Genomic DNA, 22363 nt, shown 5'->3' on the forward strand with positions numbered 1-22363 from the left:
GCTTCTTAATCATCAACTTTAGCTTCTGTCCAAGAGCACGTCTGTCCTCTTCAGTTTGAAATGTGCAGCTAAACAGTTTTAAACTACATTTATGAGGTGTTAATCCTCAACAGCAAACACGGAGGTACAGATGAAGCTTTCATTCATTAAGTCAGATGTGTACTTGAAGCTATTCTTTATCTATACATTTTAATGTTAGTCATGTGTGCTCCTCCTACCACTGTCTCGATCCTGAGAAACATGGCGTCTTAAAATGCAGTTTAATTTCTTTGAATTAGTCTGTCTACTGGGAGTGGCCTGTTGGTTAACTCAAGCGATATGTTCATGACAATATAATAGAGGGTAAGATTTCCAATGCAAAAAAACCCCAAACTTTTTGTTACTGACCAAAGGTAAACTAAATTTGATATTGAATGTATTTCAATCTTTAAAAATAGTTTGTATTATATGAGTTTCCAATCCTTTTTATCATTCACAAAAGCACAACTAACAAAAAGTGCTCACCCATCCTCTCGTGGAGGATCCTGAGGCGTTCCCAGATAGATTACATGTAGATAATCCCTCCTGCAGCGGGTCCACTCCCAGCTCTGCAAAAATCATTCTCAGCTGCAGTTTTTCTGAGCTTTTTCTTCATATCGGATCTCATTAGCGTGTCCAAAAGCCCAATCACTTTGGAAAGGACAAAAAAAACGTCAAAATATTCAAATATTTGTTGTAGGCTCGGTAAAGTTGAAGTCATTTTTAAAACTGATTAGTCTATTTGACCCTTTAATACAACAGTGCACTAGAAACAGAAAGCTTTCTGATTTCAAATGTTATTCAGTTATCGCCTCAAATTCCTTTTTTGCCCTCACAATTCTATATAGACTTGTCTAAATAACAGACAAAAACAACTTTGTTTTTCTCCAAAACATTTTAGTTATTTCAAGGCCTGTTCAAGTCTGCGCTAATTTACAACACATTAGCTTGTCAACAAGGCCATGGACTGAGTTAAGATTATAAGCCATTCCTATTAGTAAAATTCACTTTATTATTTAGCTAAAGTTGAGGTTATGTGACTGAATGCAACAACAACAAAAAAGTGATCCATTGATTGGAGAACAGCTAATGTCAGCTAATTCAAGTTGAGATTTAAGAATTGGGTTTGTGCAACCATTGAAGCCTGCTACTCATCTCTGCGGGAGGCTACTTTCACAAAACTGCAGTAGCTCGTAGCATAACACCCACATGAATCTTCTAGAATTTCAAAATGTGGGCATCCACTTTCCCAAGAAGAAAAATTGTGTAGAGAAAAAGTAAGTTCATTTAAAAGGGTCCAATATGCTTAATGGGTGTCGTATAATAAGTTGAGTCTGCTCATATTGTATTTAAGTGCACAACGTGCAGCTGAAGTCGATGGAATCTTTGTTCTTGCTCATATTTTTACATTACACATAAATTGACTTTATATTAACCGTCTACCTGCCTGTGACCGTCTGTGAATGTATCTTCCTGTACTCATGTTTGGCTTGTTGGGATTTCTACAAGCTCATGCGTGCATGCTTTGTTGACAATGAATGGCAGAGAGCGGTGTTGGATACATTGGGAAACTAATCTTATAATGCATTACCTTGCCCCACAGTATTTCCCTGAACGCGTCCTGCATTGTAAGTGTGACAGTGTGCAGATCTGTTTTTTGTTTTTTTTGGAAAGGGGGTTGCTCTGACCACTTTTTTCCCCCCTGAAGGGATAATGGTTAGGTACAGCGTGCAGGTTTCTCCAGTGTCAACTTTGTTAGCTTTAAATCTGGAATAAAGTGGTGGACTGAGCAACAGCTTGACATTGAGCTAGAACCATGCCCTTAAGCCATTGATAAAATAATGACTGCCTCAAACCTTTGTCAACTCTTCTCCCCATTTAAAGCCCACTTTTCTGCATAGACACCTCTTCACCAGCTCTTTTTTAGATGACCTCTTCTTCTTGGTCCTTGGGGCTTGTATTTCAGAGCTCGATGTTTTTTTTTGTTTGTTTGTTTTTCAGGTTTTCTAAAGGTTTGTCAGCAGCTTTACATTTAAGGCAAGCTCTACTTTGAATACATTTCTACCTGAAAGCATGTGCAGTCTACTCCCCACAGGATCCTTTAGAAATCCTGAATGTTTGCTTTCTGATTAACACAGAAGGGGCCGTATGTTTCACAGACACGTCAGGCCTTGCTGTCTTAGTCGTGTTCTTACTTGTCTTTTCCTCATTTCATCCCCCGTCTGTCTGGCAAACACACCAATGGGGTTTGAGTTTAATAGTCCTAAGGGTGTGTGTATGAATGTGTGTTTTTGGTTGTAGTAATTCTCAGGAAAAGGGAAGTATTACTGACAATAAAATCAGTCCACATTTAGAACATTTCTTTAGGTTGATCACATTTCTGTTTTCCAGTATCATGAGTGTTTATTATAAAGTGACACGTCTTTAAGGTGCCCCTCAAATCAAGTTAAATTTTCCCACAGATGGCAGATGATTACGTTCTATGAGTCAGTGTAAGTCATCCATTTACATGAAGCATACAATTGGTTTGCATGTAGAGCTGTTTCATCAGTGATAGACAGGGACTGCATGTTGTGACCAAGACAGGGTTCATTACTCAACTCCTAAAAGGCGGCAGAGGGAGGAGTAGGGGATTGTGTTCGTGTGTGTTTGTTGGGAAAAAGAAGCAGGCAGGTATTCACAGGTCTCAGCTTTCTTCCTCTTCCCTCCTCTCTTTTGTTGTGGATTCCCCTCACTGAACGAGGAACATTTTAGTGAGGGAACTAACACATCACACAGACAAGTCCATCAAGAACTGAACTCCACAGCCTGCGTTTTAACACGCGAGGTCCGTACTCTTGATATTGGTGAGTAGATATATTTCATTAAACGTGTTTTAAAAGTGTCTTTTCTTGTATTTCGCTGTGCCGAAATGCTGCCCTGAAGCCAGAGTTAAACACAACCTCACAGAAACCTGAATGACGAGATGTTTTTGAGGAAGACAACTTAAACACCACTTCTGATTTCTTTGTCAGTTAAATAACCATGCTTCAGAGCTTCAGATAATGGTCAGTCTTGTCTTTTAAATTGTAGCTGTAAATATGAACACACCACTTTGTTTTTCTAGAAGACTGTGATGCAACACCATGCTCGGCAGTTCAGCATCTAAACTGATGTGATCAATAGCTGATTTATGACGACACATTTTTGTCATGTATTTGTTCTTTGTCTTAAACAAGAAAAGATATCTGAACATTATCCTCCTTCATTTTTATTTATGCACCACCGTTTCGTTACCGAATATTGACAGGCATGTTCAGTAGTTTTTGCTTTGTTCACTGATTTAGTGTCATTTAATTCACACTGTGTCCTTCAACATTAATTTATTATCACATGACTGTGTTATGTGCTGTACAGAAAGTGCAACTCAAGCATTCTTTCAGCAACCTTAAAGTAGCTCAGGCATCACATGTCAAAATACAATCCAATCACTGCAAGTTACAAACTGTATGGCAGTAAGCTCGTAGTAGTCATGACACTGTGTGTATGTTTGCTTTGTGAGCACAGATGTATAGTTTGTAATAGAACTGCATGAAACTAAATCTTAACCTAGTCAGATATTTCAGGAAAGGTTTTAAAACATCTGTTTGAGTTTTCACACAGTAAAAGGCTCTGTGTCTTCTCTGTTGGGTTTTAGGGTGTGGCTTTTTCATTCTTCATTCATGCATGCTCTCTCTCCTTTCCTCCTTCCAGGTATCATCACTCCCTTAATAGTCCAGACTTTTCCCCCTTCCTACCTTTCTTCCACGGCCTCCTCCGACATGTCCACCCCTTTCCCTCCTCCTCAACCAAGGGGCGTCGACTTCAGTCTGCCCACCTGTGGAGAAACTAGGTGCAATGGACACGGCGAGTGTGTTATTCCTCCTGGCGGCGGAGCAGACTTGGTGTGCGAGTGTGAGCTTGGCTACAAGGGTGTATCCTGTGAGGGCACCGTCAATGGGGCATTAAGTTTACCGCTGACCCTGAGCGTGCTGGCCGTCATCTTAGGGCTGCTGATTCTGGCTTTCATCATCGCCAAGGCGAGGCAGAAGCAAAAGAAGAGGAACAGGTACTCTTACAAGTCGCTCTACATCTCACATTTTTGGAATGATGCGTACAAGAATGAAAATAGTCTCATCTGTGTGTTGAATATATGAGTCAGGATCTGGTTAGCTTAGCATAATCAAACAAATGTTAACATCTGGAGACACCGCGTACAAGTACTGAGGAAACGGATGACCACTCAGTCAGTGAATCCCTCAAAATCTAAAACACGTTAGTCTGTTCATTTACATGTTTCTAAAACTATATATACTGTATATAACTTTCTGATTTTTTTTTTGATTTTTTTTTTATGTTAAGCCATGCTTGCTATACCCTGACTATTCAGTTTCCACTCTTCAGACTGAACTTATACAGCACTTCCCTACTCTTCCAACCCCTCAAAGTGCTTTACAATGCATGCAGCCTGTTCCCTGTCACACACGCATGGCTTCTTCATTATGGCTAAGGTCTATGGAGCAACTTGGGGTTTATTATTATCTTGCCCTCTAGAACATTTTCACATGTAGACTGCAGGAGCTCGGGACCTAATCAACCTTTTTGATTTGAAGATCACCCACTCTACCATTTGTCTCTCACTCAAAGATATGCTGTTTAGAAAAGGAGGTCAGTTCCTCATAAAGTTCAGAAACTTGACGCGCCTGCCTGGCAAACAGGAAGTGTTAAACAAAGCTTGTTTGTCTGGTAAAAGGGTGGACAGGAGAACTGAATGATGAAATGATTAGTGACAGTACCCAGTACTGTAAAAGAAAGGATCGTAAGAAACCTGAGCACTTTGTAAAGAAGATAAGAGAAAGATGACACATACTGTGAGAAGAAGAGTTTTTCTTTGCATCAATTAATATGTGAAGTTTTGGTTCTATCTGTTTTCAACAGGAGAATCCTGGCAGCCAAACATGGCTACAACGTGGCTGTATGAAGTGGATCATTCTCCACTCTATCAGAGGTATGCATATAAATGTATGAAAATACATTAAATTATTTTTGTAAACAGTCATGTTAGCCAAGTTATATTGAGTCTGGGCTTCATGGTAGTGCAGTGAGGACTTCTGTCTTCTCACAGCAAGAAGGTTCCTGGTTCAAGTCCACTGTCGGACAATGCTTTTCTGTGAATGTTTCATGAGTCTAAAAATGAAATATGCATCTCTTACTCTTAAAAAAAACATTGCTCTGCAGCGCTACTAGTGGTCAGAACAGTGTACTATACTGCCCTACCAAAACTGTGTCAAAATGTAGAGAAACTTTTCTGACAACAATAAGTCAAGAAATAAATCCAATTTATTTCCTCTATCGTCATCCAGGTTAACCAGGACATCGGGGCCGGATACACCAGAGAGCTTCCATCAGCATCCTCCTACAGCGAGGAAACCTTGTGAGAATGTTGTTTAAAGCGTATTATAGCTGAACTGTAGCCACTACTTTATGACTGAAGTGTCCTCTAAGACTAAAATGCTGAACAAATGGAGCGAGCAGAGGGATTACAGTGATCCAGCTATTGTTATTTTTGTCAAATATTATTTCACAATGGAAACATTTAACATTTTCAAGTGTATCACGCACTAGATTTGAGAATGTGTCACAGAGCTCTGAGGCTGTTAAAAAGGAGGGTTGACTGGTTCCTTTTCAGTTATGTTGCCTTGAAGAGCACTGCAGGGACACAAACTGTTGTTGAGGATCCACTGAACATTTCTCTTCTCCCTCTCAGAGAGCACCTCCGTGTTTACATGTCCGATATTGCAAAACAATCGATTCTCTTATTGTGTCCTTTTACATTGGCTACAGTCCATCTATTTGTTCCTTTTTTTGGTTGAGCTTCAGCTCGGTAGAGGGGAATGCTTCAGTGATTCTTATGAACATGTCTTTATGCACTTCATGCTGGAAAACAGTTGTGGACAAACTAACTTCAAATGTTTCTACAGCGATCTATGTCATTTCATTGTTTGCACTCTGTTTGGTCAGTGCTTCATCATGTTTACTTATGCTGTCACCTCGATAAGAATTGGTCATCATTTGTGAAACAAGTTGAGCAATTTAGCAGTTTAAATTCACCAGAGTTGTTTTCTCTCAAGAACGACTCTGACTTCACCACGTTATGCACTTTGTCTCTTGCTAACTGTGTTTATGCACTTTTAAATGAGAATCTGTGCACTCTGCAGCTTCAATTGTAGATTGAGTCCAATCACATTTTCATCTTACTTATTAATGTTTGTACCGTAGGCTACAGACCTATGTTGCTTTAATGTGTTTTTAAAAAAAAAGAGGTAGTTGTTCGATGCACTGTGGTACATGCTAAGTAAACAAGCTCTTTCTTGCTATTGTCTCTTTCTCTTGAATGCTTCTGACTGAATAACTTTTTTTTAACTCTTTTATACAACTAGTGATTATCAACATCAGCAACATACCGTGTTCATAAATAAATGTATTTTTATGTTATATAATGAGCTTAACATTTTGTATTTTTACTGGATGCCAGTAAACTCAGACGTTTCACTCATATCAGCAACCTGCAGTTCAACACCGATCGATGACCTTTTCATGATGACTCTGGAAGATATCTGAAAACTGCTAGACAGTGTTATTTTGTCTTGTGCAAAAAGCTGGATTTAGTCTTTAACCTTTTTGAGGATGGAGGATGAAATGTGTGTGTTCAGGGTCTTGGGAGGGGACACTGAGCAAATTTATGGCAAGTGATAAAGTGATTCTGAAGGTCTGAGCAGTTTGTCCATCTTTTCTTTCAGGTTTCAAACGAATATAAAAATACACACCTTAGAACTTATGGGATAAGCTCCTCCATTTTTTAGAGAAGATAAGGTAATACATTTGATCCCCATCAACACGTCTATTACTCAGCTTTACTACATTCACTACTACCACAACCCCTGCCTATCCCCACTGTAGAGATTTTATTATGTCAACAACTGAAACTGAAAACCAGTTGTACTTCATTTTGAAATTCCTTCTCTGTAAGTGTTTGGCACTGGACAGTTTTAGCATGAGAACTGAAGTGTTTAATTGTCTTTTGGCTTGATAAGATGATTCTCTTTAAATAGATTGCAATGTTTATTTTTAGTTGCTTTTAATAATATGACTGCTGCTGGTTGTGCTATTTTCTCTATTGCATCCTGCTGTCAGAGCAGCAAAAGCTGGGGAAACGTCAGATCTGCACCCCCTGCTGGCCAAGGATAGCTGTCTATAGGGACTGTATAACTGACAATATGTGCAAGAGGGTACACACACTTTATTTTATTCTACATACTTTGTTAATCCCAGAGGAGGATATTCTAATTCGCATCACACTTGTGCACAAGCAGGACCAGAGCGCATGTATTAATGGAACAATGTCACAGCGGGGCAGCTGGTGCGGGTTTAGTGCAAGGCACCACCAGGGCAAGTGGTCTGGCACATCTCCAGACCAACTTCCATATTTTGGTCCGTATCAGGACTTAAACCGGTGACCCTCCGGCAAGTCCCTACGGACTGAGCTACTGCCGCCCCGCTTTAGAATTGTATAATCACACACCGACACATTGTTATTGTTATTATTAAGTGACCAAACAAACTGTGTTTAGTTTACTTTTGTAATGTATGACTACAATGCCTTAAATGTATATACACTTTTTGTAAAAAAAAAAGAAAAAATCTTGTATTGTTTACCACAATTCAAATTAAATGCATAAATCTGGATTGTTTTATCATGTAAAGACTGTATAACTGTCAGAGATACATATTGTATATATATATATGTCAATTAGTGACACAAAAAAAACATTTTGCAGCACATTGCTTGAATGCAAACATGCTTTTTAGTTGTTGGGGATTTTCTCAATGAAAGACAACATGAGAGAAGAATGGGACATCTTTTTCAATCCCAATCAGACGGTGGTTTATTACAGTTTAAAGCTATGCTAGCGGTTTGCTTGTCACTAACGCCCTATCTTTAAATCCTTTCGTTGATAAATCTCAAGGGAATAAGAGGTTCTTGCAAACCTCTATCGTTGTCTTTGTGTTTCTAACGCTGAAAATAAACTGACAGACTCACTGTTCTGAATACACCAATACAGACACTGCAGCCTGTTCAACCGCTTTCTGGGGTCCATGGACACAACAGATAAGCATTAACTTAACTCCTTAACAGGAATGAGTCTTAAGTGAAAACATGCATGTGATGAATGAAAAGTCTTTGTTATTTGAGGAAATGTGCATCTGTTACAACAAGGACAGGGTTGACACTTGAGGGTGACACTTTGTCACCACCATCTTCAGCTTTTAGTGAGCAGATGTGCATGTTTGCCGAGATTTAAACGTCCGTTGTATTTTTGATGCTTCAAAGGCAAACGCCACTAATTATACATTATTTTCGGATAAATAATAAAAATGCAGACAGATTGACAAACTGGCACAAGGAATCTAAACATTGGTTGCATTATGGGACATTGAGGCTTCAACATCTTTGGTGCTAAAAGGTTAATTATTTCAGCCTCTAAAGCATCAACATGCAAAATCTTGAATCAATCTATTGAAAGTCTGACACATTAATGGACATACTATGCCAAATTATACCCCTTTACATCTGTGTTGATGATATCAACTGCTTATATAGAACCGTCTGCACACCAATTTAAAGTGATGCCTCACACTTAAAAAAGCAATCCATCATCAACAGGACTTTATTTCAGTATAAATGGTAAATGGACTTGAGCTTGTCTAGCACTTTTCTAGTCTTCTGAATACTCAATACACCTTGGACTCACAATTGACAAAAAACTCCCCTTCGAACGCCACACAATAGACATCCTTAAAAAAGGAAACCAGAGACTGTCAGCAGTGCGCAAACTCCAAGGTCTTCGTGTTGCTCCCCATTTATTCCTTCTACTGTACACCAGCGTTGTTCAACCCATCTCATGCTCACCGGAAAAAACCCCCCCACTATAAACTCACCCAGATAACTCATACCGCCACCAAAGCAATCGGTCTGCACAGTCTATGGTCTGCATACACCAAATCTACAGTAATTAAACAACAATGCCATCATGTGTATCGCATATGCAATATCCCTGGACTTACTCACCCACTAAATCGCTATTTCTCACTCCTACCATCTGGGACTGGACTCTGTCTAAACAACCTTTCTAAATGTTTACCATACAAATCTATGGAACTGTGAAAAAGAATTTCCCTAAGGTGACAACTAACTAACTAACTAACTCACTAACTCACTCACTCACTCACTCACTCACTCACTCACTCACTGCAGGTCACATCTACCCATTCAAACACTGATGGCAGTGGCTGCTATGTAATGTGACCATCAGAAGAAACTAATATTTATACACATTCATATGCCCCCGCCGATGCAGCAGGAGCTATTAAGTGTCTTACCCAAGAACACACCGGACATGTCACTGGAGGACTCCTGACCCTCCGGTTGAGAGACGTCAGACACTACCAATTCATCCCCAGCCACCCAAAGAGATAAGATTTACTGCTTGTGCTCAGATTCCATTGATGGTTCAAAAACACTCACTGGTGTTTGGCCTTAATTCAGTCTGAGTGATAGTGTATTCACATTATTCTGGGTCCAAAGCACTAAACAGGTGTGAAGAGTCTTTTTGGGTTGAGGAAAAATGTTTCTTAAATTTGACATTTGTAGTGAAGACATCCTCCTCCATCTTTTATGTAAAAGCTTTTTGTGTATTTAGAGTCACAATAAAGTTTCTCAGCAGCTCATGAGAATGAAGAGTAAATAATAACTGACATATTTTGTCACACCCTGAATACTTCACCTATTGTATCCACACCCCTATCTTGGACTGACATTTTATGAGTCACCACGTAATTTGATGGACAGTAGGGTAAAGGCTAAAGCAAATCACATAGCATAATTCAATATGATAAAATATATTATTGTCTTCCTGTTTTTGGTGTGCAGACCGGACCCTCTCAAATATTCTTCAGTTCAACAATATGACTGCAACATATCTAAAGCTACAGTCTATTAGCGTCTACAACTATAAAAAAAGACACAGCCATTTAAATAAAATATTGGATTGAATTGGGCAATGCTCTTTCACAATTAAATATTCCAATTCAGCATAATAAGATCATGATGAATTTGAAATGGATTCACTTATAAATTAACCCTGAAGTGAAGTTGATCATCTAAAATGCACAAAATGTACAATGTTCTTTAGTTTTTACGTGTTTCAATAATAATTGCTTTTTCAACTGGTTTGAAAGTTTTCCCATTATAGTATAAGTAGTAGAATTTCCCACATCGGATGGTGAAAAGTGTAATTTCTTGGATTGTTGCCACACAAGTGTGGTAAGTATTTTTGTTTATTATGGACAAATTCAAGGCTTGTCCAAGTGTCAAAACATGATGCAGCATAAAAATAATCTTTTTTATTAAGTTTCATGCTTTACTTTTAAATCAAAGTTGTTTTGGCGTTTGCATACAAGCAGCACTTCTGCACAGATAACTGAGGCATGATCTCTGGAGGGCCAGTTCATCAACAAAAGACTTTCAAGGAGCTACAAAGCCACTACTGTTCACCACAGTGAGGCCTTGTTTGAGATGTCTTGCCAGTTTTAACAGACGAGGTTATGTTGTCAGACAAGATTTGTAAAGAAACCAACCTCCCAGACCGGTTAGGCTGCATTGTCTGTATACTTATTAAGCTTAGATTGAACAGACAGGAGGACAAAGAAAGCAATGTATGAACGTAAAATGTAACCTGGTTGAACATGTGTTTGAATAGTGTCCATAAGGACTTCTTCGCTTTCCCTCAACAGGTCTGCAACAGCAGAAAAAAACGACATCTAAAATGGGCACAGTTGATGGAATACAGAACTTTGCTTTTCTGAAATGTCAAAATGAGTAAAGGGACCGAGTCGCTGTTATTAGGAAACGATGCACATTTAATCGACACATCACTGAGCAATCAAAAAAAAAAAAAAATCAACTGGTGTTTTTTCAAGAACAGGTCTGTTCTCCTAACAGGATGGCCAAAATTGTAAAGTGCATAAGAATACAGTATTTACAATAACTGAGAAAAAAGATTTAAGCAAAGCTAATGTACACAAAACAATGCAAAAAACCCAAAACATAATAAAATAAGTATTTCAACATTTATTATCATTTGCAGGATATTAGACGGCCACAGTAAACTTTGACTCAACATCAGTTTGCTTTAAATTAACTCACTGATCCTTCAATACCAAATCTTCAGTTTCCTAAACTGTATTATTAATTTCATCCATCTGGCAATAATGGACCTGATGGAGGCTTACACCTGTAAGAGATTACAATGATGTGAAATATGATTCATAACCCAGCTAAACCCATTATGAATGAATCTGCAGCCAGGGCTCTGTCACTTACACATCAATGAGCACTATTAGAGGCGTCTACAAATATGACTACACTGATTGTAACACTCAAAGTGAACTGATTTGAACTTGATTCTGCTTCACTTTGTAGAGATTTCACAGTCATTTTATCGTATTTAGAGTTTTTGTACTACACTGAATATTCCTACTTTTTGTTACTGATTGATGGCATCAATAGAAAATAGTTCTATGTAAATTAGGCATATTTTCGGTAGCCTATATCATATTACAACAAATACAGCAGATTGACATAAATTACATTGTAAAGTCATTTTATTGATCATTACTTCTTTCTAGACTAGCCTTTCCCTCCTCACAGTCCTTTTTGCAAATATACATGTCCATCTTTAAGTTTGTTTTTACACATAGGGTGTGTGCTGTGTCTCCAGATGTGGGTCACGTGCCACTTAGAGGTCAGCATCATAGGGCCTGCCGTTGTAGGAAGTGTTAACTGACCTAGCTGCGGGGCTCTTGGCCCGGGGAAAGGACACATCTTCATCCAATGAGTCATTGCTGTATGGCACGCTGCTGGCGTTGGTTCTGACCCGATTCAGGCTTGGTACTTCAACACGTCTCGGTGGCGGCTGATTTCTGAACCTGCTGGCCGAGACCTCGTCAACCCGTCTCTCTCCTCGGTTCTTGCCTCCGCAGCATCGGCAGATCCCGATGAACATGACGAACCCACCAAGGATTTCAAATATCCCACCGATGTAGCCCAGGATGATGCAGTAGCCCACGCGCACGTCGACTGAGGGTGTCACTGTTGAGACTTCTTCGAGGATGTGAGTATACCAGGCGATGGGGATGATGGTCATGACACCTGAGAGGAAGATCAACAGCCCACCCAGGCCGGCTACGACCCAGTTGGGCCGGTCTCTCCAGCAGCGGATCCCTGGGATGGCCACGGCCAGTCCGATCAGAGTCACGATGAGAGAGGCTACCATAAGACCTTGCGCGACCTCGATTATCTGGTTTCCAAAATAGGTTGTGTCCTCCAGGTTGCACTCGTCTCTCGTGCTGGTCGAGGTGCCCCTGCATATGTCCCAGATGCCTTGTTGAATAAACACGTCAGCAGATGTGTCGGGGAGGTTATGGAGAGTCCTCCAGTTTGGGGCCACAGTGGCGGTCAGGTCCAGGATCCATCCGCATGGAGCCATGACCAATCCGAATATGAAGATGCCCGGCGTGCGCAGGGACGTCCGGATCCACTCAGTCGTTGATCGCCTTGGCATGTTTGCTGGCACTGAAGTTGTAGCTGTGTGTTAGTTCTTCACGAATCCGTGTCGTAGCCTAAAATAGGACAGGAGCGTTTGAGTTTTGAAAGCAACAACTGCCCTTACAAAACAAGTCTGACTGAAACTTGGCAGTGGGCGGGGCCTTACCTGTCTGACTCTCGTCCCCAAATAGGATAGGTGTGGCGCCTCATGATGTTTTCATCTTCACCTGCCATGGATGGGAGTTTCAACGAAGCTGTGTCATGTAAAGGAATCAGAAAGAGTTCTTATGTGTTGTCTGCAGGTTTCATCTAAAATGTGTTTCTCAATGAACAGATCAAGTGGGCACTATTGTTTGTACTCCTCTAATATGAATTATACAACACAATTATGACTCTCTTCAAATTTTGAGAAAATTGACTAACTTTAACAAAGGCTATCTATTTTAACTCTCTGAGACCTCAAACGACTTCAGATATAGTTTGTATTGTATTTGTTATTACTTTATCCGGTTTTGACTTTTTTTCATTTCTGTATTGCTGCAGCTGCAACGCCTGAATTTCCTGAATTGCGGATCAATAAGTTATATCTTAACTTATTGAGAAAACATTGTTGAGGAACATTGAAGAAGGCTGGCTACACATGTAAAATTATCAGCACTTTGTATCAGTTGAATTTTTCACACAGTTTATTTTTTTTTCACAGTCTCACACTCCAAAAACCGAAAACCCTTATTGTGCTCGAAAATTCAGATTTTCAAGCTTTATTTTAATGTTAAGAACAGAATGTGTGATTTTGTGGATTGCTCTGGTTGGAAAATGCACAGTCATAGATGTGAGAACTGTTTTGGTAAGGAAGTAGTTCCACAGGAATCCTCTGACAACAACTGAAATCGTTTCACCTACTTTTCATTCTTTGTCCTTTATGTGTGTGTGTTTCTTCTTCTGTGATTTATCTTGGCCATTTTCTCCTTACTATCCCTCTGCTCTCTTAGAGATTTTTTCCAATCTGGCTTGCCATTAACGTGTATTATTCAAAAATGATAATATTCTGTCCAAAGGGTGAAGTCCTTAGTATGTTATTAAACACAGACCTTGCAAGAAGAGCAAGTAAGCCCTCACACTGCTTTCCTACAGCCTTCAACTTTGTCTCAGATGAAAGTTATAGTTTCAAAGGAACTTAACCTGCGAGCAGCTTTTATATCCAGACAGTGTACAGTATGTTGAGATATAAACATCCCTAAAACTGTGTTCAGATGTGTCAAGATTTGTTCTTAACTGAAGTCAATAAAATAGACACCCTGAAAAACCTTATTTTGAAAGATATATTTTGTTCTATTTCCCTCTTGAAATGGGTCAGGTATAATGTGTCTATTAATGATTTGCAACTACACTAATTGAGATGTTCCTTGAGCCGTTGGGATCATTGTGTTTTTGTTCAGAGATTGTTTTTTTTTAGCCAGGGTGGAAATTTCAAAAACAAAGAGCCGTTAAAAACAATGTGAGGTATGTCAACCAACCACCCAGACAGAATTCTGCATACTTGTCCCCTGACAGCATCACTTCCACACACTGAGTCATCCTTCTATTGCGTTTGTTGTGCGATCAGCTGTCATGTCAAGTATTGTGTTCAAGGGTTGAACATAAAAAAAAAATGACAAGATATATCTGCTCATAAGAGTGGTACATTTCCATACTGGTGGTGATAATAACACTTCCCCCAACGTTTCTTCCACATACCAAAGATAGGAATCAACGTGTGAAATCTGACGATAGTCAAAAGCTTTCTTGTTTTATGGTAAAGGAAATGTTTTTTTAAAACCCAGCCATCAGGTGACAACCATGATTTAAAAAGTTGTTAAAGCTCCAGTGCGAACTATGTGACACATTTTTAGACATTGTTCTGTATTTTTAATCTTCCCTTTTAATAATCTTGATAGCAGTTATCTCAGGTAATGTGTATGCTTGTAAATGTATTGTATGTTAGTTCTGAAAAGTTGTAGTCTAAAAGCACAATTATTTGTAACAGGCTTTATTGTCCTCCTTTATGGTAAAGAGAAAAGAAACTAGGTCATCTTACGAGGCTTCAGGGGAAGGCAGCAGCAGCTTTTTGAACTTGTTAAAATCCTTCGAGTCCTTAACTGATTATTCTTAAAAATCTAAAATGTATAATGGCCACAATCCATGTCTCTGTTTACACATTATAGAAACTTGTATTGCATAATGTAATTATAAGGTGCTATGATTTGTTGGATGTGATTTATGGAAATATTCAACCTGGCTGCTGAAGCAGATTCCTCTCAGCTTTTGTCCTTCAGCGTCTGATCATCAGTAATGTGTTCAATGTGTGCAGGTTGTGTATATTGTGTGAATTGCTTCAAGCACATACAAACGCACAGCAAAGTTAGCCAAGTAAAAAGGTTAGTAACCAAAAAGAGTAAGAGCTGAATTCAAGTAAAAACTACACTTGTCACACAATAATAGATACCATTTCCCACAGAGCTACATTGTTTTGTTATGATGGACTTGCTTTTGCCTCATGCATGAAGATAAATAGTATGTAGCCAACATGACACATAGGCCTATCATTCTTCATCTATCGTTCAATTAATACATTTACATCTAAGAGAATATTAAGACCACAAACACAGACAGAACAAGTTATTTTGGAAGCACAAAGTCTCTTCAAGTTGCGTAGTCTGCCACTACCTGGTGGCCAAACAGTGTAACAACTATCATATTCTGAAAGAGAAAAAAAAAAGTCCAGCACAAAGGAAACGTAACAGTAAATAAATTATAGCAAATTAATGTATTTGTGATGTGATAGCTTGTAAGTAATAACTGTTTTTGCCTGTATATAGCATAAAAGTTTAATTGCAATAAGATAATAACTTGGAAACATGTTATGCGATCACAGCATTGGCCTAACAGTTAAGAGCCACGTAATGTTAGCAAACGTTGTATCAACTCTGTAATGAATCATAATGGTTTAAAGTTGCAAAAGCCCAAATAAAGTTTAGGTGTTATTTTCGAAATAAAAAATAACCACATTTTGTCAATTGAATTGAACGGTTATTGGTGAAGGTCCTGATTTCTGAAGAGGCTTTTAAGTCTCCACTAGATGGTACTATAATGTTCAGCCAAATAAGACATCAGTCAGCACTCTACTTAAAACTTAGTCAGAATTTGAAACCCTTCATAGGGCAATGACTATCTTTGGTAATTTCCACAAACACAACATATGGCCACCCTTCTGCACCTCAGTAAGGTGGAGAAGCATGTGATCCTCACTCAGCCAATCGGAAGAGTTCACCCAACATCACTGATCTTGCTATTGTGGCATTTGAACCAAACATGGTAACTTTGTCAATGTTTATTACACTTACAATTGTTGATTTTTTTTAGTATTTCAATGAGTGCCCTGTAATGGGTTAAATTAAACCTTTAGACAACAAATAAAATAAACACAATCCTGTTCATAAGGCATAATAGACATTTCCAGTGTGCTTTATTTATTATTAAAGATATGTATTTATGTGTTAGGGACAGTGCATATTAATGACCAGCTGTAACAATTACAGCTTTAAAAATTCCAGATGATAGCAGAAGTACTAGTTTCCATCTGTTTTCCATGGGCAGGTAGAGAAAGACACTTCACAAATAAAATACCAAGGCAAAGGCACAAGTGACACGAGACAATAATTGAGGTTGAAGGTGGCCACAAACTTTGTTTTCAGTTTGAGGTTTGTTTTGAAAGTTGCACGTTTGTGAGTCTCTTCTTGAAAGTGGGAGTTAGTTCCTTTGGCTGACAGACTTGTGTGGGACCTCACAGTCCAATCCCACTGGCAGACTTCAGCTTTAAAAAGTCATTCAAAGGAGGAGGAGCAAGTCTGTGCAAAATGTCATGCATTTTACACAGACGAATATGGCTTTTTTTGCCAAAGATTTTTGTAGCCTTTATAAAAAGAGATTGTATTAGTTTTAAGTGTTGTGCCAGCAGAAAGTGACCAAGCCTAGAGTATGTGAGAAAAAATATATATCTGTGAGTAAGAACAGCATTGATAGTCATGAAGCGAGAATGAACTTTAAACATTAATTTAGGACCAATAATGGATTCCTAACATTATTAAGTTTTGTCACAGAAATATTTCAGCCAAAAAAATTAAATAAAAGAAAGCCACATGGCACAACTTCAACAAGAAAAAAAAAAAAATATATATATATATATATATATATATATGTATTCGCACTAATTATCCAAAACCTCAACCGACAAGAAACCACAGAATCGTTTTATTTTAATTTGATTTGTTAACTTATTTAGTTGACGTAGCCAACAGGAGTCAGATATTTTTTTTAAAATAACCTATTTGTCACAGATATTTGTCAGCATGTCCGAGCGGAAGTTAGGCTATCATTTGCAGGAAATTGTCAGCAGTGTTTGTGTTGCTAGTGGGGACTGTTGTGTTGTGAAAATGGCGACTCCTCGCCGTTCCTCTCAGCAACAGCAGCCCGACTCCCTGCTGGTCTCCCCACTCCGCAGCTCTCCTTTCCCCTTCAACCCGCCAGGCTCTCCGCCGGCACCCACTGATGATGCCACCCCTCTTTCCCCGCTCGATAACACGGCTGACGGTGAGGTAACCCCTGCCTCTCCCTCCGGCACCTCCACAGCTCTGGCCCTCACCGCCAGCAGCAGCAGCAGCACTAGCAACAGCACTAGCAGCAGCAGCAGCAGCAGCAGCAGCGCTAGCTCCCCGACCACCACTGAGGGTAGCGGGACCAGCCCTGACTCAACGCCCGACTCGGGCAGCGCTAACCCGGACAGCAGCAGCAGCAGCGGGGGTGGCGCTAACGGGGCTTTTAGGGAGCTGTTCGAAGCCTGTCGAAATGGAGATGTTTCGAGGGTGAAGAAAGTAGTGGATGCAGTAAATGTGAATGCTAAAGACATGGCAGGACGAAAATCAACACCCCTGCATTTCGCTGCAGGTAATGAAAACAAACTCCCTTTTCAATATTAAATAAGCATCAGAAGTTTACTGTTTGTCCAGCTCAATAGCAGTGGGTGCTGCAACGACGTAGTTGTTAACAGTCATTGGTTGAAGCACAGTGACTGAACCTTTAACCAAAATAACATTAGCTGCAGTCTACTTTTGTTCAAACCCGGCCATCTGTATGTTTCTCAGACACAACATGAGTATATTATCTGACAGAAGCTTCTTATGTTTGTTAACCTTGTGTTGTTGTACTTGCATTATAGGAACCGGCTCATGTATTCCTGCCATCCAAAAGTTCTGAGTCTAAACACCAGAAAAAAACTAAAGAGAGGTTATAAAAGTCAAAGGCAATCCAAAGTATGGACGAAGCAATTCCACAATTAAGTTTCCGGCTATTTTAAACAGTCTTTAGTCCTTTTAATATAATTTCCAACAATTACAAGGGGATTAAAAGATGAATTGCATTTTGTTTTGGTTACAAAGGATTTCTCGTAAGATAAAAGATGGAAACATCACCTGTAAATAACCTTAAGACAGAGGGAGGGCTTGCTGGCCTTTCAGCTGGTGTGCTAGTCAAACAATGCAGCAGCACAAATAATGTGCGGTGTTTTTTTGGGTAGTAGAGAGACTCAAAGCAGATCAGATTTGCAGAAACAGTCATCTATAGTATTTTCCTTTAAACAAGTTGCTCGACCCTTCAAGAAAATTGTGAAATGCACGCACGATGTTCAAGCGATGTAGAAATCAGAACAAAACAAAAGTTCAAACGAGGTATTGTAGATGTTGTTTGTTCTGTGTTATGCCTCTGTACACTTTGTGCTTCATTCAGGGTACCAATCTCTCTCCTTGTGTTTCCTCCTCCTTCCTTCCTCCTTCTCCTCTCTCCGATTTGATCCAGGTTTTGGGCGGAGAGATGTGGTTGACCACCTGCTCCAGATGGGTGCGAATGTGCACGCGCGGGATGATGGAGGTCTGATCCCCCTCCATAACGCCTGCTCATTTGGACACTCCGAGGTGAGTCTTCACACAGCAATACCTTCATGTGTTGGTATAAAAAGTTTGTTGGGAGTTGTTTCTTTTGCAATTGTTTCCATGTGTGTACTAAATTCACATGGAACATCTAGAAATTTAGACTAGGCTACTAAAAACTATCCTCCTCTTCTTCACTATATCTCAGGGCCAGTTATTGTAGTATTATTCCAATTGTCCAAGAGCTTATATTTTCTATATATAATAACCAGTTTATAGCCTCCCTTTCCAGTGAAATCAATCATCATATATTCCTTTATGGGTTGATATAGGATCCTACTACGAAGCCTAATTAACTATTCTGTTGAAATAACAAACTACAAGTAGGGATGTAAAGATTAATCATGAGGCAGTTAAAAATCGATTCAGGGGTGTCAACGTTCGAATCGGTTCTCTGAGAAATTACTGGCAGTGGTATGGTGAAGCGTCAGTCCCAAACTTTAGAGACCACACATGGCGATAAATAATCGGAGGTTTTACAGTGTTGGTCGTACAGTGTGTGGTGTGCGGCCACACGGCAACATCAACACACCACACACGAACCCATTTCACTCGTGAACGTCCCCCGATCAGACGGGAAATCTCGCAAAACCTCTCGAGATCAAACGTGATTCCAGAGTCAACAAACGGACGGAGAGGATGTAATAGGGATCGTTTGTGTTTTTATCTGAAAAAGACGTTTTAAAAAGAGGCGTCGGTCAAAGGAGCGGAGACAACGGGAGCATGAGCTGTACTTGCTACATGATATGGAGGTGAGTAGTTGTTGTTTTGCTCCCGGTGTTTTCGCTACTCCGTCACCTCGCTTTCTGATTGGCTATGCCTCACAGTCAACAGGCTCGTGCTCGTTTTCTCCTCGGGGGACACCACAGATGATGAGAGATCGGGCCAAAACAATCCAACATGTTGAATATCCCCGATTTGAGATCGGAGTGGTCACGACATTCTTCCGACCAGACGAGAACGGTCTGAACACACCACACACGGCAGGATGATCTTATAAGATTATTTTATGATGATCGGAGCGTGCTTAAGATTATCGGAAGGAGAGAATCGGAGCCAAAATCGGCGTAATTATCCTGCCGTGTGAACCAGGCTTAAGCTGTAGTATGAATCCAAAAACATCAACACTGACAGGCACTGTTTCTCTGCTGATTAGTGTTAATGTCTTGATAGTGGAATTAGAGTTTGTGTAGTATACTTTAAGGTCACATATTAGACAAAACACACTTCACCATGTTTTTTCAACACTAGTATTTTTTCCCTCGCCTGTCGACAAACCCCCTCCAGTTATGAGAAAAGTACATCCTCTCCGTTTTTTGCCTGCTCCACTATTCAGGAAATGTGTGCTCAAACAGGCTGTTTGGAGATTTTCCCCTGCATGACATCACAAAGGGCAGTAACCCCTCCCTCAGGTGGGTGGCACTCCCACACTTTTGTTCTGCCCTCTGAGTCGGCCTTCTCACTGTAGGGGAAGGAAGTGAGAAAGACACAAAGCCCTTCCAGAGGGGGGCGTGGTCAGCCACAGCTCATTGACATTTAAAGCTACAGACACAGAAACAGCCTGTTCTGAGCAGGGCTGAAATAGAGGAGTTTATAGACACGATTATATACAGGATCAGAGTGGATTTAGAACAAGAGAGTTCACAGACATGTTTCTTTGGGAGCTCTGAGACTTATTGAAAAGGATAATATTTGATGTATTTATTAGGGTATGCTGTATGAACAACACGGCTCTGTTACTTCTTAATATTTCAGATTGTTTGTTCCCTTTACTGTGAGCAGGGCATGTAGGAAACAACAATCCAGGGTATATCACCGCCTTGTCTGGGAGTTGCTACTGGATGAAGGTTCCAGTCATCTTTCAGGCTTACTAAAATTAAATAAATATGAAACTGAAACAGCCAAGACCAACTTCTCCTCCCATTGTTTATGGTTGCTAATATTACGACTACCGGCCTTCCAGCCTTGTGATTGGCTCGTTGAAAAAAAGCGCTGGTGACGCCAGCAGCACCTTTTTTGAAAAGTTGAACGATCTTTAACTTGAGCGCTCGGAGCGGCCGCACAAAAACGACAGAGCGCTTGCTGAAAAGACGCTGGGCGCTGTGCTTCTCATCCAGGTGGCTGCTCTCTGCTGCAAACGCCCTCTACACATTGAAAATAACTGAAAAAAAATAAAGACGCCAGCGCTGAGAAAAACCCCCCTATCTCTTTCTGGAAACCTCTTTCCACCTTACTTGCATTAACGATGTGTTCTGATACCTGATTGTTCTGCAAGAGGAGGGAAAGAGAATCTTGAGTACCCATTCGTGCTTCAACAAAAGTGAAAAGGATGTACCGCTCCTCTGCTATCCTGCCTGGAAATTGTCCCTGAATGGTTTGTACCAGAAGTTAAATGATAGCTGGTGATAAAAACGTTAGGAAAGTAAATCAGTGTGGTGGTAAAATCTGAAGTGGTAGAAGCCAGTAAAGTGCCACTTTCCCACCTATCTGTTCTTATGAGTGAAAGGGATGCTTTTGCCAGTCAATGGTAAAACATTATATTACATTAAGAAAATGTCAACATTAACCTCCGTTTCTGCTTTGATTTTCAGATCGGGCCTGTGCATGGTGATGTTTTGGAATATCTGCCACAGATGTGCTAATGCGTTTAGTTCTCCTGGCCATTAACCTCAGCGTTTAATCTAATGTTTACGGATTGAAATGTTTTAGAGGCTTTTAGAGGGAATGCAGAGAACAGGGCTGTGCTAATGGAACGTTACAACCACACGACAAGCGTAGTGATGAGAGGAAACGTTGTCCAAAAAAAAATCCCAATCACTTAGTTGAAAGTCACTTCCCTGTTGTTGAGAGTCGTCGCTTAGTTTTTGCTGTCATGATTGTGTATCTCGTGATTTGAACCACCTTAACCCAAACTGTGTTGGGTGGCATACCCAGTGAGAATGCAAACATAAATATATAAAAACCTTTTCACCATTTGATCAGTATTTTACAGGTTACCTTGCCCAAGAAGTTCTTCTTGTGCTGGCTAATCTAAAAAGCTACACGTTTGGTTTGCATGATCAGTGTTTATTGATTTAAGGGCGGGGACAAAAAAAAACAAAACACCTTTAATTTCATGTTTTGTTTTGCTAAGTAAGAGTGAATACAGATGATCTGTGTGTTGTTTTCAGGTGGTGTCCTTGTTACTGTGTCAGGGAGCTGACTCCAATGCCAGAGACAACTGGAACTACACCCCGCTCCACGAAGCCGCCATTAAGGGCAAGATAGACGTCTGCATCGGTAAGGATGGGAAAAAACCCAACACAGACTGCAAAGAAAGTGAACATTTAAAGGGGACGTATTATGAAACATCCACTTTTACAAGGTTTTGGAACATACAGTATATGTGGGTAACCTGAGTGTCTATCAACCTTACCACACAGAGAAAAATGCTCCATTTTAAATGTTCTCACTTTGTGACATCACAAGTTGGATTCTGGTAAGAAAATACTCCCCCCTCCCCTGGTATCTCCTCCCATGGACTCCACCTCCAGCCTTGAGTAAAACTTTTGCGCCATGTTTATTGTCTCTACAAAGGAGTGATGTCTAAAGGGAAACCCAGGGGGTCTCATTGTATTTAAAGAGACACGCACACAAAACA

General features: G+C 40.0%; 2 protein-coding genes across 2 annotated transcripts; one reads left to right on the plus strand and one right to left on the minus strand.

Annotated features, from left to right (window-relative positions):
- The first annotated feature begins 2752 nt into the window (after window positions 1-2752).
- LOC306837087 (uncharacterized protein) lies at window positions 2753-7780 on the plus strand. Its single transcript, XM_079364568.1, has 4 exons — window positions 2753-2864; window positions 3751-4105; window positions 4975-5044; window positions 5400-7780. Exons 2-3 carry the CDS (start codon window positions 3819-3821, stop codon window positions 5015-5017), a joined length of 330 nt encoding a protein of 109 aa, XP_079220694.1. The 5' UTR covers window positions 2753-2864; window positions 3751-3818; the 3' UTR covers window positions 5018-5044; window positions 5400-7780.
- Window positions 7781-10937: 3157 nt separating this feature from the next.
- LOC306837126 (claudin-23-like) lies at window positions 10938-13056 on the minus strand. The gene has a single exon (XM_079364647.1). It carries the CDS (start codon window positions 12717-12719, stop codon window positions 11895-11897), a length of 825 nt encoding a protein of 274 aa, XP_079220773.1. The 5' UTR covers window positions 12720-13056; the 3' UTR covers window positions 10938-11894.
- Between the last annotated feature and the right edge of the window lie 9307 nt (window positions 13057-22363).

The sequence above is a fragment of the Symphodus melops genome (genome assembly GCF_947650265.1).
Source record: "Symphodus melops genome assembly, chromosome: 16".
NCBI classification, from domain to species: domain Eukaryota; kingdom Metazoa; phylum Chordata; class Actinopteri; order Labriformes; family Labridae; genus Symphodus; species Symphodus melops.